Source organism: Macrobrachium nipponense, chromosome 1 (genome assembly GCF_015104395.2).
Source record: "Macrobrachium nipponense isolate FS-2020 chromosome 1, ASM1510439v2, whole genome shotgun sequence".
Lineage (NCBI taxonomy): Eukaryota > Metazoa > Arthropoda > Malacostraca > Decapoda > Palaemonidae > Macrobrachium > Macrobrachium nipponense.
Window position 1 is genome coordinate 162,868,776 of NC_087200.1, and position 19,505 is coordinate 162,888,280.

General features: G+C 38.1%; 1 protein-coding gene across 1 annotated transcript; it reads left to right on the forward strand.

Annotated features, from left to right (window-relative positions):
* The first annotated feature begins 152 nt into the window (after positions 1–152).
* On the forward strand, positions 153–19,238 carry LOC135219799 (SERPINE1 mRNA-binding protein 1-like). Its single transcript, XM_064256873.1, has 4 exons — positions 153–509; positions 9,537–9,654; positions 9,775–10,057; positions 18,077–19,238. Exons 1-4 carry the CDS (start codon positions 260–262, stop codon positions 18,629–18,631), a joined length of 1,206 nt encoding a protein of 401 aa, XP_064112943.1. The 5' UTR covers positions 153–259; the 3' UTR covers positions 18,632–19,238.
* Positions 19,239–19,505: the final 267 nt, after the last annotated feature.

A 19,505-nucleotide genomic window follows, 5' to 3' on the forward strand; every position in this document is an offset into this window, starting at 1 on the left:
GGATAATATTAGTAAAATTTTTTATTTTATTTAAATTCAATAATAAATATTACATGTATTTAAGGGAGAATTTTACTTTAAAATATATAAATTATCAAAAATTAGAATTTCCTTCACAAGGGCTGAGACGCCCACAGTACTTGTAAACAAAACGGAGAGTCAGTCGTCTTACGCCATTTTGGATGATCGGAAGAAGCGAAGGCTGAAAAGCAGCCAGTACATCTTATAATATCCTCACCATCCGAGGATTTTGTTGAACATGGAGAACTCTTACGGGATAGGGGTTCGTAACCGTTACGAACTCTTTTACGACGAAGACATCGACCCTCTGGATTTGATAAAACAGACTGTTAAGACGAAGGAAACTAAATCTTCGTCGGAAAAGGAAAACAAGACCAAGGGACCCAATGCGAAAACTAAGACCGCGCCTGCCCCCAACAACAAGAAAGGTGAAAAACCCGTAAAGACTGACAATGCCGGCAAGATTACTGACAAAACAACCCAACCAGGTTAGTGTGATATTATATCAAAGTGTTTTTAGATTGAATTTCACGTGTATTTTCTAGTCATGGAGGGCGACGATGAAGGAGGACGGCTCGTACAGTCGGGAGGCGGCAGGCAGGCACGTGCGCAGCGTAGTCCTTGCCTTTGTTGTTTGCATTCCTTCTTGGCGCGCTGTGTAACACGCAATAGAATGTTTTACACGAAATATGTCTCCTCTGTTAATTCACAAGCTGACTGTTGCTTTGGGGATTTTCATCTTGGGAACTTAACGAATTGTAGGATTGCTCTATTTTTAGCGCAGTCACGCTGTTAGACAGTCGTCTGCTATGTCCGCCTCCCACCATCCCTCCCTAATACAACATGAAGTAGAAATAACCTCGTGATCCTGTCAGTGCGACCAGTAATTTGTTATAAACTCGCAGATTCCCATTTTGCGTTTTAGGTCAAATCTTGAAGTTTGGTATTGTTGGGCACGTGGTTCATGGTGCACGTGCGGGAATCCCGGTAAATTTTCTTTACCTTAGGCCACTGCGTATGGCATCACCTAGGCATAACGGCTTTTGTAGAATAGTTGACACTGCCCCTGTTCAACCCACCGTTATGCCTTGGTTCATTTCCGTAACGATACTTGAGAAACCCCTATCCCGGTTACCACATGCTGAGTCCTAGGCAATTCGGTAACTCGCGGGAATGTATGTAAGAGAGACTTTTCCTTGACTGCTCTCACTCTTGACATAGGTAGTATCACAGCTTTTATGACTGGTATAATTAGGCGTATCCATTAGGTACTAGATGCTTGTTTAAGGCAGGTATTTTTGGGTGAAAAGTTAAATGTAAGCATTAAGAGATGGGCTGCTGTATACGGAGGTGGTTAATGTATTCAAGGTTAAGTTTTTTTTTTTTTTTCTGAACTGATTGCCAGTGTTTTTAGTTATTTTGTACTAAATAGCAATTGGCAATCAAGCTCGTTTTTTACTTACTTTTTTGTTCGGACACGAACAGTGTCTTTGGTTCATACATCTAGCTCATAAGTCTATTTTTGGTTATATAGTAATCTTTTGTAAAATACCATGTTGCATATGTGATAGGGTCTTTTGCTGTTCTTGGGTTTAGTCCTATTTAAGTTGAACAGGAAAGGTAGGTCATACTCCAGATTAGTTCCGCACGGACTTCAAGAAATGTAACCACGGATACGACCTCCACTAGGGATTGGGGTGTCCAATGTAGGGTAAAAAACCGCATGGTACAGGGGTGGACCATGTACGATCAATGTGTACAACCCCCTAAAAAGTACATTATAACGCGTCCTGACATTGGAGATGGGCATCAGACGGGACTTCTTGTTGGTGAGAAACGGAGCTAAAGACCTCTACTCCGGTGTCAGGACGCGTTATAATGTACTTTTTTGGGGGTTTTACACATTGATCGTACATGGTCCACCCCTGTACCATGCGGTTTTTTACCCTACATTGGACACCCCAATCCCTAGTGGAGGTTGTATCCGCGGTTACATTTCTTGAAGTCCGTGCGGAACTAATCTGGAGAATGACCTACCTTTCCTGTTCAACTTGAATAGGACTGAACCCAAGAACAGCAAAAGACCATATCACATATGCAGCATGGTATATTACCCTATTTTGCTGTGTTAAGTACTGGCCCCTGGTGGTTAATTACAGTTGTCCGAATAAATGACTTAAAATTCTTGTTCAGGAGGTAAAACTGCATTAAAAAAAAAACCAACTGTCGTAGTCCAGGTTGCCCGGAATAATACCCTTGATCTTCTGAAAGGTGTCCTATTTAGTCCTATCCATTCAAGTTAGACAGGAAAGAAGTCCTATTCATGAATGTTGAAATGTGAGGCTTAAATTGTGTTCTGGTCCTTTGCATGTTAGTGGTTTATCATTGGCATTTTGAATATCAAATACTCTGCTGTTCTCAGTTGTACCATGTAGGCCTACCTGTGGACCACAAAAGTGATTTGTTTTAGCTTGGTGGCAAGCTTTGCCATTTACAGATAAGACTGCAATGCCAGTTTCTCTTTTTCTCAGGTATCAGTCAGTATTTCTCATCAGATGATAGTGCACATATATTTTTTACTATGAAATTTTCATAAGTTGCAAAGACTACATGGTGCGCAACTACCACCTGTTGCTGAACAGAAATTATTACCTGTAGTTGAATTATATAAAAAATATAAAGATCTTTACACAATGAATGTATTTAAACTTTTTGTAGTTGGGCTTTTAAATATCTGTACACAATGTTTTAGCAAACCTTGTGTTTTTGGGTTTCCCCCAATAAGTGTGTATGTGCATGAAACAGCATTGCCAAATGTATGGAAATGCCTGTGTAGACTGATGAACAGGTGTGGTTATGAGAAGGAAATGGAACAAAATTGCATTATTTTATCAAAGTGGGCAATGTCACCGCGCGGTGAAAATAATTTCAACACTTATTCTCACTGCTGGCTGAGTGAGACGGTGGAGAGGGGAGGGAGGAATATCCCCTACCAGGACTGACTGTCCAGCTGCACCAAAGGTATGGTAGACCGTGGCTGCACTACTTTCTTTCACTTAACTCGTTTTGGCCAAATCACTAATTTTTGTTATGGTAAAAAACTGCCCCCTCTCCACCTCTGCTTTTTTTTTCTTGATCATCTTTATCATATAGTAGTTAGACGTGATGGTGGCATATTATGATGTATAAGAATTGCATATGTAATAAAATGCTTTGGACCTAAAGCTCAGTCATTATGAATGGAGTAGATACTACAAGTTTTATTTAAAAAAAAAATTAGAATGACCATTTACTACCACAGATGCCTTGACCATCCATGGTTTTGTTCTTTCCCATGATGCATCTGGAGCCCATTGACGGAAAGGTGGTACCAGACATGGGCACCGCACAGACAGGCCAAAAAGGGCCACTTGGCCACCTGAAATCCTGAAAAAGATTATATTTATATAATTATATTACGAACTGGATGTTGGTACAGCAGCCGTAACCCGATCGAGGTAGATATTGGTACGGCAATGAATTGCGCATGTGCGAACCCTTGTTTACCGCCTCAGGCATATCGGTGACAGCAAGAAAAATTGTGACGGAGCAGCAAGAACTGCAGAATAATACATTAGTTTTCGCTGAAAAACGGATGTTTTCAAGCTGTTACTAGCTGAAAAAGGCCATAGTCGTCTATGAAGACTCAAACTTTCAAAAATTTATTTATACGTAGGTCACGAACGATCGAATCGGTCCTGAAAAGAACTCCTAAGAGGAGATTCAAAGAGGATTATATATAAACACACACACTACCATTGTACTTTTGGTGACTCTCGGACCTTTATTCTGCCAGACATCGGCAGTTGCAAAGGGCTGTCTTTTTTTTACACTACAATATTCTTTTAATTCACTTCATTGGGTATTGCAGCTGTCGGAGAAGACGATGGAATTTACCAGCTAGTGAAATGGCAGGATTAAACAAAATTTCAGCACAATTCCAGTAAAATTGGGATAGTTTTGTTTTTGTAGCACAAAAAAACAGGACAAAATTTACAAAAGCAAGACATGAAGGGAGGGGGACATTTTGCTTAATATAAAGAGGGGGGGGGGGGGGGGGGGGCAGATGTTCCAAGAGTGGGACTGTCCCGCCTAAAAGCAGAGCTCTGGTCACATACACAGTATGATTAGCAAACTGGTTAACGGATACAGCTAATTGCCGTACCTACAGCAAGTCGAGCGCAAGATGGCACTACTGACAGAATCTGCCATATCCCCACCACACTGTTATTTGTACGGCAGGAAGTCTGAAATTGATGCATGCAGTGAATGCGCAATTCACTGCCGTAAAAAATGTGTATAACTGAATCACAAAAGTTTGAAACTTGATAAATTCGTAAATAGTTATAAGACACGAAGGTTTATACCTTTATATATATGTGTCACTGTTTTCCTTCCATTTTACTATGTATTTGTTCAATTTAGGTAAATTAAAGGTAGCATTATGTATTACATAATATTCATATACAGTAACTAAATAACTGCTTTGTTCTCTCCAGAAGTATTTGAATTCAGCTGAACAGTGTATGGAACTATTGGAAAAAAGTCTGTAACTTTCTGTATTTTTATTTTATCTCTTCTTGCTTCACTTAAATTATTGGCATTGCAGTTCCACTGCACATTACACTTGCCTCTCTTGGAACACATGTTGGGAGCGCCCATAACAACAAGGTACATCAACGCAATGTCCTCAGTCTCGAAAGTGCAATACTACTGATCTGTTCTACAGGCACAAAACCTTCAAGATCCCCAAGAAGAATAAACATTTGCTTTGGAAGGTTCTGAACTCAAACAAAGAAGGAATAAAGCAAGCAAGGGGTCCGTTTCAAAGGCAAACTTCTCCCACTCGCATGGTGTATTGTTTTTGTTTTATAAAGTGGATAAAAAAAAATTAATGGCCGTGAGAATTGACTTTTTTGCTTTTTTTTCATATATAAATTCAAGAAACTTTAAGGAGGTGAACATATTTTGAATTTTTCACCGCGCAAATGGCAACACCTGTAGGCCGAAAGTCAAAAAAAGTATGCTGTGAGAATAAGCGCTGAAATTATTTTTACCGCATGGTGACAGTATCCACTTCGTTTTATTATTCTGCCCAGACAAACTTGGTGACTTAGGCAAGGTAGGTCATCCACAGTACACCTCCAGTTCGTTTTCTTATTCTGCCCAGACAAACTTGGTGACTTAGGCAAGGTAGGTCATCCACAGTACACCTCATGAATTGAAACCACACACACACACACTGACAAGTTGTAACTTATTTCAGACATTTCAAGCACGTGCGCTGTCCTTGTCTTCCATCCCAGTCCATAACACAATTTCAACACACTCCTAAGCTAACCTTAACCTAGGCGCTGTTCTCAGACCCGGTTTGGGCTAGGGCCAAAGCTTAGTATGCAAAACTTATTTGGAATGACTAGACTGCTTTATGATTTGTTGGAATGATACCACGCTTGATTTAGATTGTGAAACTGACCCTTTCCTTGCCCAGATTATCTTCCTGCATCATAAATTAAGCTTTGCCAAAAATGCTTCGGGTTGATGTGCCTTGAATCCATTTATACTGGTAACATGCTATAGTCAAACTCTGCCTTTGTGGATCCATTTATACTGGTAACATGCTATAGTCAAACTCTGCCTTTGTGGCCACTAATGCATTGGCCTTGTTTATGCTGGATTTTCCACACCATTGCCACTTCTCCCAAGGTAGGTACTTTGCCTGTACTTTTGCTTACCTTTGCGGCTTTGGCTGTGTCTGCCATTGGTCTTTTCATCTAAAAACTACCGATTAACAAATTATTTTCCTGGTCTGACTATGCTGGAGGTGGGGCAGCGAGAAACGGTGACACGGAATGACCTTGTCGGGCTGAGGTGGCAACAGAGCACACTAACCCAGCACAGAGGTGATGTCAAACCTCAGGAAATTTTTTTTAGAAAAATTCATTTTCTTAACAAAAAATTGGTCAATCTTAAACATGAAGTTTTGTTATAAAACAGTAATTGCCGTGTATTTAGTTGGTATAAAAAAAGGCCGAGTTTGACTATACGTACCTTTGTGTTGCTTGTGCCACTGTCATTGCCCTGGGAGGCTGCGTTAAAAGAAAAAATTAAATTCACAATCAGGTTAGGAGAAGAGTAACATGCCTTACAACCAGGGGTTTGTGGATGTTGCCAAATTATTAGAAATAATTGAGGTTTATTCTTTGCAGCAATACTCATTGTTGAAGCCAAATTAAAATTAGATGACAGGCCCACGGGCCATCGCTAAATAATTCCTTGGATTCAATGCTTGGCTTAAAGCCTAAATCTCATTCCATTCCCTTCCATTCCACAGGGCCCATTGACTTGAAACACAAGCTTTCATAAATATGTTGCACTTTGGGAAGAAGGAAGACAAAAAATGTAATGTATTGCAACCTACAGTTTAACTTCTGAAGTTCCAATTGCATGACTTTCCTCTGGGAGGCAGTTTCACAGTCAGACGTTGTGACGATTAAAGGATGTCTGGAATGAAGTTCAGCAGCGAGTCACATGTACTGCATACTGGTGCTGCTGTCCAGCAAATCTGGTTGCTCTTAACAGATAAAGGGGATCAGGAATCGATTGAGAATCAGGGATGTGTTGTTGTAATGCAACTTACGAAAAAGTGACTATCATCCAAGGCATAACTATTGCTATAAGGAAACAAACCACCACCAACTTCTAGTAATAGGGAGTTTGAATGATTTGGAACAGGTTGCAAATATGTAAGGCCTTACGAACGAGGGAAATTTTATTTTGGTTAAATGTTGTTGGGACATAATCCTGATTGACTGTAACATACAATTTAGAGAACCTGTGTTGCACCATTGCCGAAAGACAACTACTGTGCATAAAAACTAACAAACTAGTCCTTGGCTGCTGTCACATAATGAAAATTTCCTAAGATACTGGTCATGTTCAAATTTTGAAATTTATGAACGAGTAATTGACCAGTTAAGATTGTGCTAAGAAACATTTTTGTCAGATGCAAGACCTCATTGAAATTCAATTTTTATGCTGTACCTTGCAAGACCTCATTGAAATGCAATTTTTATACACCTTTCATTTTCAAATAATTGGTACCCTAGTGCTTTAGCTGCTTTTTTGATGAAAGTACCACTTTTTCTTTGTATCAGGAAGCTTTTGTTGACCATATACTACACGAGAAATGTTACATAAGCTTGGCACTTAGTGATGTGCTGAAAATAGTGTGTGATAGCAGCTTTTGGTCAGTCATGCTCATACTCAAGGATCTATATAGTACAGGTAATACTCATTTAATGACTTAACTACTTGTTTTACGACAACTGGAGTATAAAGACTACATGGAGAGAGAAAGAACCATAAAATGAAAATAAAAACATTGCCAATGGTGGCCAAGAGAAAGGCTATTCAGTGCCAGTAATCTAGCCTAGCATAGGTTTTGAAAACCTTGAAATTATGGCTAAAACAATGAATAAGGCTTTAATATACTTTGTAAAGAAAAGCTATACTACAGTTGAACCTCGTGAAGTAGACATTCTTTGGTCTGGGAACCCCTGGTTGGCTTGAGTCAGCCGCCATTAGTTTGTTGCGCGGTCGAAGCTGTATCGTCATGTTTGTTTACAACTTCAAGACAGCTAAAATTATGCCATATTTCCTTGTAGTGAGAATAAGTCTTTGTATTAAAAAGAAAATGTGTGAAGTCAAACGTATTTTATATTAACTTGAAAATTATTTTTTTAAATATTCCACTTGAGAAGTCTACCAAGTCAATCTAAACAATGAGACATTTGGCATGCATGAATTCCTTACTCTTAGTACACTTGAAAGACTCAAAACATGTAATACAGTTTGATAATTTTTTTTATACTGTGTAATTACATACATATTCAATTTGACCCATGAGATCAGATGATACTAGAGGTAACAAGTGCAAGCGTAAATCCTTATCAATGCTAGAAAATGCCTATTACCGAATAGTTTAGTGTTCACTTTCCTCAGTCAATAGATGGCGATGTACATAAATAAATTAGAATATGAAAGTCACTGCTAAATAAAGTGCAGATTCTAAGAATTTGGCATTGTACGTATTGACTTATTAGTAGGCCAACTCAGGAGTGGAGGCTAAATGTGATAAAGTACACTTATTTTAAAGGAAATCATACATTATGAAGTATAAAATTACAAAATTAATGTTGTTAGTCTTGAATAAAGAGAATAATGCTGTTAACGAAGAATTCATTCAATAACATTGTCGCTGGAATAAAACCCAGTCATTAAATGAGTATATACCTGTACATATGTGTAACAACATAATTAGGCATAAGTCTGAAGACTTCTAAATATATTCATTGATCATCTGATATTGGTGAAAGTTAACTCTCGTTATATGATCACTTCTAATCTTACACTTTACAGTTAAAACTTAACATTTAAAAAGTTTGGTGTTGGCATATTGTGTATTTCGTCTAGTCGTATTCATTGGTTTGAGAAGGTAGGAGTATATAATATTTGAATAGTCATTTAAGGTATGCACATTGAAAGCTTGCTAGAATGTGAAGTTGTGCATGAAGGTTGTCTTTAAAATTTGGTTGATGGTTACTATGCAAAACCAGAATCAATGCCTGCTAAGTAGCCTTGAAGTTCAATGTTTGATTGTTCACTAAGTGCTGAAGGTTTATCATGACTGATAGAATATGTAATTTGGGTAATGGGAAAGGCCCAGAAAAATTTTGATAGTTTTGACAGCCACCACTGGTGTAATGGAGGCAAACTGGTGAAATATAGGTGAATGCCCATGTTTATCCCTTGCTCTGTTGGCTTACAGCTTCTTTGCTCATTGTATAATTACAGTTAATACTTGATGAGTAGGTCATTGTCCAGAGTCTGAATGCAGGACAATACATACTCTAGTTACACATTGATTTTCCATGGTCATGTGAAGGGCCTCTGGGTTGTATGTGGCCATGCACAACCTATAACGGTGTTTCACAGTGCTCATGACCAGCACTGCTTGTGGGTACCAATTCTTGAGTTTTTTCCTGACAGAGTAAAGAGCATGCTGCTCATTTTGTTCTGGACCTTTGAATGGCTGTTTTGTAGTCGACAGGCAGTAAGTCCTATAGAGAGAGCTGTCTCGACTAGTTTTTTTTCTTGAGTGACTTAGTTTTTTTCTTCTTGAATTTTTACATACTAAAGTGAGTTTTGGGACTAAGGTGTTTCATCAATGACAAGTATCTATCCACTATTCACTGTAACTCTAGGTAACTACTTTTTTATGAGCCCATGTGCCCCTGTCCTATAGAATTACCTGAGGTTCTACTAGGGTACTGCACTGCCACTTTACCGCATTGGCAAAGTCTTAACCAGAGGAACTGGAACCATTGTTTTTATATAATAGTTGTGTAATTGGGCCCCTGTTTGGGTTAACCCCAACTGTAGTGAGTCTTAGCTAATTTTTTAATTAATTCCAGTTGCTCCGACAAAGGGACCCCGCACTAATGAAGGTCGTGTCAAGTTTTCTGACCGGGAAGAGCGCAACAACAGACGGAATCGTACTGAGGGAGAATTTAGGGATGCCCCACCCCCCAGGTAAATCCTAAAACCTTAGATAATTTTCATGTAGTTTTGTCTAATCTGTATGCGTAATTTTGCTAAATTAGGTGGTCTTAATGATTTCGTAAATTTTAATTGGAAATTGGAATTTTGCAGGTTTGAAGGCGAAGGTCGAGGAGCTTTGACACGTGGCCGAGGGCGTGGCATGGGTCGTGGTCGTGGTAGAGGTCGTGGAGGAATTGGAGGACCTGATGGCCGAGGAAAGCGAGAGTATGACAGGCAAAGTGGAATGGCAACTACTGGTGTTAAATCTGTTGACAAACGTGAAGGCTCTGGCTCATTTAATTGGGGGTCGGACAAAGACCAAATTGATGAGCAGCTGAATGCAGCCCCTGTGACTAATTCAGACCATGACACATCTGCTGAAAATGTGGAAAAGGTAAGATTGTTTACTTAATATATAGTACCAAATTTAGAATTTATATAATTGATCATTGGTGGATATTTCTGCTATGGAAGATGATTTCAATATGGGTGATGGTTGTGTATAGGGCCAAACAAACTTGGTAGAGTTGTTTCTGAATGGAAATAGAAACCGTGGACAGTAACAGAAATCATGGGAAATGTGACCAACAAAGTAGTATTCGTAACTTTAGCATATTGTTTAGATGTGCTCGTTGAGTCTGGCAAAGCTCTTGTACAGCCAGGTTGGTTACCTTCCACAGTATATCAAACCTTGTCAAGCGTTGATTACTTTGGACCCATGCTCATGTGAGCTTGACCCTTTTACTGTGCAGCAGATCTGTCATCAAAAGGTCTCCTCCATAATGTGGGACTGATCTCGGTCATACTTAGGGTCTAGTTAGGCAGCTTGTAACAAATGGTACATTTCTTTTGTCATTTTAAGCAAGTTTTGTCCATGTTCTTGGGAACCGCTGGCAAATTTTTATTTCCAACATAGAGTATATCTGAATATCTCGGGACAATGGCTAAACCTTGAGTAACATTTTAAATGCTACAGAGGGAGGTTCAATGATGTAGTAAGTAGTACAAAGGCTTTTTGGAAATGTGATAGTAGTAGATATTCCTACAGAATGCCATTCAGAATGCCAATCTTCTGATATTTTTCAGAGGTTTTCAAGATGAAGCAAGCAATCGAAGTTTGTAGTAAAGATTTTCATGTTGATTAGCAAATATTCTGTTAATTTACTCCATGTTTTGAGAGGTACTGCCACCAAAATTAATCACCAATAAAACTTACATAATTCAGTAATTATAGTGGTACCTCTGTTCACAAACTTAGTCGTTCAAGGACGCTGTTCGAAACATGAAAAATTCGTAACCCAAATCAACTGTAACCATTTAAAATTTAAAAAATAATTTGTTCAAACCTCAGAATTAATTTATTTTATATTTCACTGCATCCAGTAATGTTGTGCTTTCATATCACTATTGTATTATAAAATACAAACGGCAATCAGTGGTTTGGTTTAGAAATCAGCTGAGGTCAATTATGTATTTTGCTGTATAAACTGAAATCAGAGCGATTTTCTTGCTTCTAGTTAGTGTAAATGAATCTCTAGATACTCTTATCGCTATGGAACAAGGTTATTTTACTTACACGAAGTGTTAAAAGTCGAAATATCACTTGAGTATATTTCGTCGTCAACTAAAGTTAGTTTATTTTTTTTTCGTCAGTAGATGGTGCTGAGGGCATGAGTTTTTTTTTTTTTCTCCAGTTAGTAGATGGTGCTAAGGGCATGGTTATTCCATAAAAAAAGTAGACAGATTGCGTTTGATATTTTCACTTGATTACATCAGAATACTACGAGCTTTACATATCCTTTATCGGGTGAAAACAGTGAAATGTTTTCTTTCATGCCAAATAGTTTAGATTAAAACAGGTTTCTCAAATTTTACGGTAATTCTTCAGAAGCAAGCTGCATCATTATTTTCTAAAAAAAAAAAATAATAATAATAATAATTTTTTGGTGCATTATCACTGAATCTCATCTCTTATTTTTTTGAGGAAATGTTATTTTAAGCCCCTTTTCCACCCAACAAGCTTGAGGCCTCCCCCCCAGTTGGGAATCAGGAGTTTTAGGTGGGGAAATAACCAGAAAGGAAGGGGACACCCCCCCCCCCCCACTTCGCCACTATATTAAGTTAGGATGAACGGTGGACGAAAAAATTGACAAAAGCCTACTTACCAGAATATTATGTTGGAGGATATAATAATGCGGCTTCCAATAGCAAATATTGCAGACGTCTTTTGTAGTCATTGTAGAACAGCTTAAAATACGTTGCACAGATACCTTACCCAGTTGTGTTTCTGTCGTCCATACTTTGGGACCAAGTTCTTCACATCCCTCCACCTTTTTTCTAAGGTATTTGTGGGACAAGGGTCACAGGATCCACAAAATTTAGGGAGTGCTGGTACCCTAACTCCAGTAAGCAATTATAAGCCTTCCAGCAGTTGCTCACTTGTTGAACCTGGCTCAGTAAATTTGTGTAATGGGCAGCAATATTTCTGCTGACCTAACCTTCACTGGCACTAAAAAATATTGCATTGTTTCACGACATATACCACCAAACACCCACTGCCCATCAATAACCCTACCAACATTATGTTCTCTTCCCAAATTTTAGATTCGTCAATATCAACACTTAGACCGACACCACCAATCTTACCACTATTTCTGAAAACCCAACTTATTGCCACCTCAGCAAAATGAAGCCCAATCACATGTTGCTTGGGAAAGCTGCAATTCTCCTACAGCCAAGTTATAAGAAAAGTTAGGACTACACCATAACCTAAACTTCAAATCAACTTGAAAACGGAGATTGGATTTTTCAAACCACGTTCCTTTAGACAGGGAAACGCTAAAATTACATCGCTTATCCCGACGTCCTTTCGTCACTACAGAGCGATCAAATCTAAAGGCGTTCCTGTTGGAGTCGATCCGACAAATAACTCCTCAACACTCAGTGTTTTTGCTTTAGAATTAAACAATCTGTAAGAAATTGATGGTCTGTCAATATTAATGCCTCTGCCATAGCTACAGTAAGACAAAATGCCGGTTTTTCCTCCACTGTTCGAAGTATTCAGTCAAACAAGGATACCAATGGACACTGGACAGGTAACTTTATTACTCTGCTGAAATCCTAGCGAAACCTACTTTTCGACTGAAGTCGTTCATAATTGGTTATAAAACCCATGACATAACGATGTCACACCTCAGCCATTAATGAGTAACTGGAACTGCTTTTGTTTGCGTAAGAAAGTGAGTCAAAGGTCTTATTAAAAGTAAACATTAACGTAGAGTAGTTAAAGGGCTCATTAAAAGTAAACGTTACCGTAGGGGAAACATCTCTCCCGACTTAGGAAAAATAGAGGTAAAAACTTATCAAGCTCATTTAATTCCACCTCGTTCAATCTCATATAAGACTACTTTTTATAAAGTTTTATGACTATACTTTCAGGGTATGTTTATAATACCATTGCCACCAGTATGAGATTAGAATGTGGTATCTGTATAGATTAGAATGTGATATGTATGATGTCACAAATTTCTTAGGTCTTATGATTTACCTTAAACTCCCCTGATTTTGTATCAGATACTCAAATTCATACAAACTTGTAATTTCATTTTTCCTAAAATCTCAAATATAGATATGTATATACAAGTCTTAAAATGTATGTCGCACATGACTTCATGAGAATAGCATTATTCTTGCAGCAGTTTCAAGAAGCCTAGTATTTTTAGAATTCAGCAAATTTTTGAATCCAAAAAAAAGTAGTTTTTCAGTTGTTGCCTTGTAAGTTTGCAGTACTATGTTGGAACAAGGCTTGAAATTTCAGTTACAACATACAGGCAGTCCCTGGCTTATGAAGGGGTTCCGGTTTTGAAACGCTTTAAAAGCTGAAAATTGTTGTAAGTTGGAAAACCATAAAAAATCATAAGGAAACCTTACTTTTAATGTTTTGGGTGTATTAAAAACTATAAACTGCATTTATATAGCTTATTTCAAAAACTATAAACTGCATTTATATAGCTTATTTCATAAAAAAAACTTCCAAATATTGATTATTTTGCAGTTTTGGAGTCAATTTCTTCCAACAGATCTGTGTCGTAAGCGTCGATAGATTTCTGCTGCCAACTCGTCTTGACAATTTTTTTTGTAATTATGGAAATATAATAGTATTTTTCACTCATTTGTTTTTCAGTGCAATGTGAGTGCATATAAAATAGTATAGTATGTCACTTTTTGTGTTAGTGTGTAGGCCTATTACTCGTTATACTGTGTCTCACTAATACTCCACTGTAGGCTATGTGGCACCTCAAAACATTGGCAAAAAGTTTTGTCCTCTATTAGTATGTTATTTAAACTTATAAAACTGTATTTGGATATGGAACAGTGCCCCTACTAGTAGCAGCTTGCTGCCTAGGCTTTTTTGGCATTGAATATAGGCCTATTGCTAATCATTCATTAAATTTTAAAAAACAGTAGGAAATGAGATTAATATAAAAAGGCCTATAGGCCTAATGAAAATCTTACTATAATAAGCATTACATCTGTCAGTCTGTCATTCAATTATGGCCCAACAGCTGGTCCGATGGGCATGAAACTTGGCAGGGTTATAGCGGGGATCCCCAAGATGGTTTATAATGGGGTTTCATCCTACCTCCCCCCCCTCCAAGTGGGTGGGGATGAGTAGGGATTCCCTGAAACAGAGCTGGTTATGCCCGTAGACTTGGATACTTAATTTTCCATACATAATTTCTGTATACATATGACTTATCATTTGGGAAAGAATAACATAGGGTAAACATCAATGACATCAGAGGATGGAGTTTGAGAAGGGGGTGAGAGAAAGAGTGAGTGGGTTGATATTAGCGAGAAGAAAGAGGGAGAGAGGAAGAGGAGTAGAGCGGGTGTTAGGTAGGAGATAGATGAAAAAAGTGAAGAGTGAGTTGGTATTAGTGAGGAGAAAGAGGGAAAGAGACAGATGGTTGGAGAGTGTAGTGTGGGTGTTAGGTAGGAGATAGATGAAAAAATTTATAGAGCATATGCAAGTTTACCAGTTGTCATTCAGTTATCCCAAGCAGCAGGGTTGGTCAGCTAGTAATCATTTAAAAAAAAAAAAAATTGGTAGACTAATTAAATCAAAACTAGAAAACATGAAAACTAAGTGTAATTTAAACAAAGTAAAGAAAATATTCCAAATGATAGTCTCAATGCTGATCGAGAGCAGAGCACCTGCTCAGTTATGCCCAGTTATAGTTATGGTACATTCAAAGTGCTTTCCCACGACAGATATTGATAAATGATGTAAATGTATATTTCTTACATATATCGGTATGGTCTTGACCTGCCACCTTGGTGGGTGCAAGTTTGATTCTCAGGCATTCCATTGAGATGTTGGAGATGTGTATTTCTAGCGATAGAAGTTCACTCTTGACGTGGTTTGGAAGTCGGGTAAAGCCGTTGGTCATGTTGCTGAATAACCACCGGTTCCATGCAACGTAAAAATGCCATGCAAACAAACTTACAGATAATGATAAATGATGTAAATATATACGTTTGTCCCACAAATACCCACAAATTTGACATTAATGGCTCGCCCAGAGAACTTGCCTACCTGAATGGTTGTGGATAAGAACCCACAAAGTTGCAATTCTTGTGCACTGCTGTCATTGCCAAAGACTTGGTGTTGGTGAATGCTAGAGTAGAGAAAGATGCCAGGAAACATGGAAATGCACAAAATATCGAGAAAAAGGTGAAAAAAAAAAGTGTTGCTACGCGAGGAAGGCATGTACTTGCATGCGCCCCATTAAATGGGTTATGTATATTGTCATTCTAAACCATATGGCCAGGGTTATGGGCTGCGTACAGTTCAAATATATATGCCAGGCTAAAGTTAGAGGGTTAAAAAGTGTTAATTGGCTAAATTAGTTACATCCAGGTTGGACAAAAATAAAAATGTACTAGTCATATTTAACTAGTGTAAAACTTTTATATCTTCTGATAATATTCTCTCTCTCTCTCTCTCTCTCTCTCTCTCTCTACTGCTCTCTCTATCTCTCTCTCTCACTCTCTCTCTCTCTCTCTCTCTCTCTCTCTCTCTCTCTCAGATGCACATAAATTAATTTTTCAAAGTTAATCGCATTTTTGAAGTCTTGTCAGACTTGATACAATTTACATGAAATTAAATTTTACGGAAACTTGGTCAAGGTTTAGTGTTACTTGAAATTTAAAGACTACTGTATTGACCTTGTTAGACTATTAAGCTGTGTAATAAGTGAAATAAGGCATAATTTCAGACAGTCATGGCTATTGTGGTTGAAGGGAGATGGTTAATCTGTCTTTTGCCAGCTTGACACACTTATTGCATTATTTACAGTTCTTGAGTTTATGGAGAATGGAGACTTAAATTCTTAATTGATATTTCCAGAACTAACAGGGTTGTCATCAACTGGAGATAGTGTGTGTAGTGTGCATGTACAAAAGTGAATTGCTCATGTGGGATTTATATCAAATCTCCTTTGGGTTGAATTAGAATTCTGAGAGTGAAAATTACCTTTATCTCGTTCCATTGTATATGGTGGATGCCATATTCAACATCAGGCTTACTCTCTTGTTATACTAAGGTTCACACTCATTCCTGGCCATTGAGTTTTGGATTTTAGTAATGGGAATAGAACTTTCTCATGTCTTACTAGAAAGTTATTGTAGTTGTTTACCGTTTTGAGAACTAATAGTATCTTCGCATTTCACAAGGTTGAATCCTCAGCTAAGGTCAGTAGGAAGTTGATGAATTTATTAAATAATGCTCACAATATTTGCTTAAAAATAGTTGTCAACCACCTCTCCTCTAACCCATTCCCAAATTCAGCTTCACAATCGAATCCAATGTTTAACTACCATTGTTCTGTACTAATGTTGTTAATACTCCATTTATTTGGTATTTTAGTAATGTAAGAATCTTGGTCTTGTAGCATAATGAGATTGGTAGATTAAAAATCTGTAAATTTCAATTCTTAAAAAAAAAAAAAGTATCACAATTAGTACAAGAGAAAATTGCAGTGTTGGAGTACATTTTTAACTTTGCTCAAGCACTGCCAAAATGCCTCTATGACTAGCATTAACTTGGGTAGGGTGGGGACGCCCAAAGTATGACCCTAGGTTGTTGGTAAACGTAAAGGTTAGGATGTGATATGGAGTATTTGGAATACAGAGATGCTGTTCAGATTTGAGTGAAAGTTACTTTAGATAATATTTAAAGGTTTTAGATTCTTAGCAGTACGATATTATAATAGGTTCACATCCGTGCATCTGTTGTCTAGGCATGTCTCTTACGGCGCTCATGACTTGGTGTTGATAAACAAATCACAGGGCAGGAAATGCGGTCTCTCAAGAGAGTTTACCTAGGCAGGGTGTATGTTCTGACATATGAGGGAAGTCTTGCTAAAGTTGTAAATTCATTACACCTCAGTTTTACCTGCAGAAAAGGAGTGTTTCCAAATTTCATCACCAAGCATCTTCAAGTTAATGATTTAAAGATTATAATAAAAATTATGTACTTCAGTCAACTTGGTGCTAAAATAGTGAAACATGAAATTCTTAATGTAAAATATATTCGTTCATTCCTTACATGAGATCGCAGTGCATTCATCACCTAGTGTTCCATACAGCTTCATAGCTTAAATTTCATGGAAGATGATGCTAGCAAAAAAATTATAGGTGCGGCTATCAATATGAAAATAACAACCATAAGATTAATATATTAATTTTGTCTTGGTGTAGTCAGGTGTTGCTCGTGTCGTGACCTCTTGATAGAAGAAATCTTGAGGGGAAAATGAATATTAAGACTTCGTTATTGTCACTATCTTTATCACCATCTCTTTTTCATATCCTGTAGTGGAAATTATACAAAAAGAAATTACTTAAATATTAATACCTATGGAGGAAATTCATTCATCCCATTGATTTTTCTTTTGCTGTAATCAGTCCTCCTATATCCCTGTCATTACTCCTTTTTATTATGTGTGACAATTTTCTTCATAAATCTTGAATCATTGGCTTGTTGATGGTTAGTGATTCAATTGGGAAACTACCTTTCCAGTCCTGTGATTGGCATATCAACAGCCAATCAGCAGTGTTGTACGGGACGGGCCTAGACATCGGATGCACAGTTGATGTGAATCTATTTTAGTAATGGTGATCACCTCAAGGTAATAAAAATTACTTGAATTCAAAGCTTGAAAGGCAAGACTTGAGGTGGGAAATAGCCATTTTTTGAGGTGAATTTCACTTTGCTGCTGTAAAAGTTTGTTGGTGGGGAATCATCCATATGGAATACTTCTATTTATTTATTTTCATTTTTGGAATTAACTAACTCAGGTTGTGGTTTTAAGTTCTGAACGAAGAGTATGAGATTTTGCCCTATTTTCAGCCTCCTGAAGAAACTGGAACTGTTGAAGAGGAGCCTCCCAAGGAAGAGGAAAATGCCAAAGAGATGACCTTAGATGAATGGAAAGCTATGCAAGGAAACCGTAACAAGCCTCGGTTTAACATCCGCCGAGCTGGTGAAGGAGAAAACCAAGCACAATGGAAGAAAACTTACATTCTGAAAAAGAAAGTGGAAGAAGAATCTGATGAGGAGGAGGAGGAGGAAGAGGAAGATGAGGAAGTTCACCATAATCGCAGAAAGGTTATTCTTGACATAGACTTCCAGTTCTCTGATTCGCCTGCTCGTGGACGTGGACGAGGCCGTGGCCGTGGTGGACCAGGTCGTGGACGTGGAATGGATCGTGGAGGAAGAGGTGGCGGTGGTGGTGGTGGAGGAGGTGGAGGAGGAGGAGACCGTGACCGTGACCGTATGGGTGGGGGAAGAGGTGAGAGACGTGGAGGAGGAGGAGGAGGGGCTGGTCCACGTGGTGGACGAGGAGCTAGTCGTCAGGAGGCTCCTAAAATGGATGATGAGCGGGATTTCCCCTCTTTGGGGTAAGACCAAGTGTTGCCTGCTAGTGCTCACTATGAGTAAACCTATTCTAATTAGGTTTGCCCTTGCTAGTTTGGTAGCACTAGAAAATTGGATCCTAAAGACCCGAGTTCGTAAGGTTAGGGATCCCTGTGCGTAAGAGTTCTCCGTTGTTCCATTTCATGCATCATTCTATACAGGCAAATTTTCCCTGTTGCCGGGAAAGTCATAATGACTAGATCTCTTCATGAACTTTTTATTATTATTATATTGACGTTGATACAAGAATTGACTTCGTCAGTTTTTGTCGTGGAAGCTGGTAAAGTTTTCGAATACCTTACTGCTGTTGGAAGTTGTCGTGAGTTTTGTGCTCAAAAGATAATTCCCATGATACAGAATATCTTATAAAATTCTCCAAAAAAGCTTATGTTGTAAATATCGATCAGTTCTGTCACGGTGGTTGACGGGGTAGTGATGGTTCTTAATTATGTACATATGTCAGGCTCGTATTATAATAATGTCTTTGGTTTTTGTGTTGTACTATGGCTGTCACTACCCTGGCGGAGGCTTGCCATGCTTTTTGTACTTGATAACTAATATAAAAAATAGACCAATAAACAACAGAAATTCTCAAGTTTTGTTTAATTAAACTTGAAGTTAATGAAGCACTGACACCTCCAAGAAGAGGTAAAGGATTTGGCTTGTACTAAATTTTAAGTATGAAGTTCCTGATTAAAAGCAAAAATATATCTAGAACAGTGCTGTACTAGGTTGTAATGAGGATTAATATGTACTGCAAGAAGTGCTAATCTTCTCCAATAATTTAATACCATAGTACAAAACTGGAATGTGTGATAGTTTTTATCAGGGTATGGTAAAGTAAACTATATAAGGATTTACG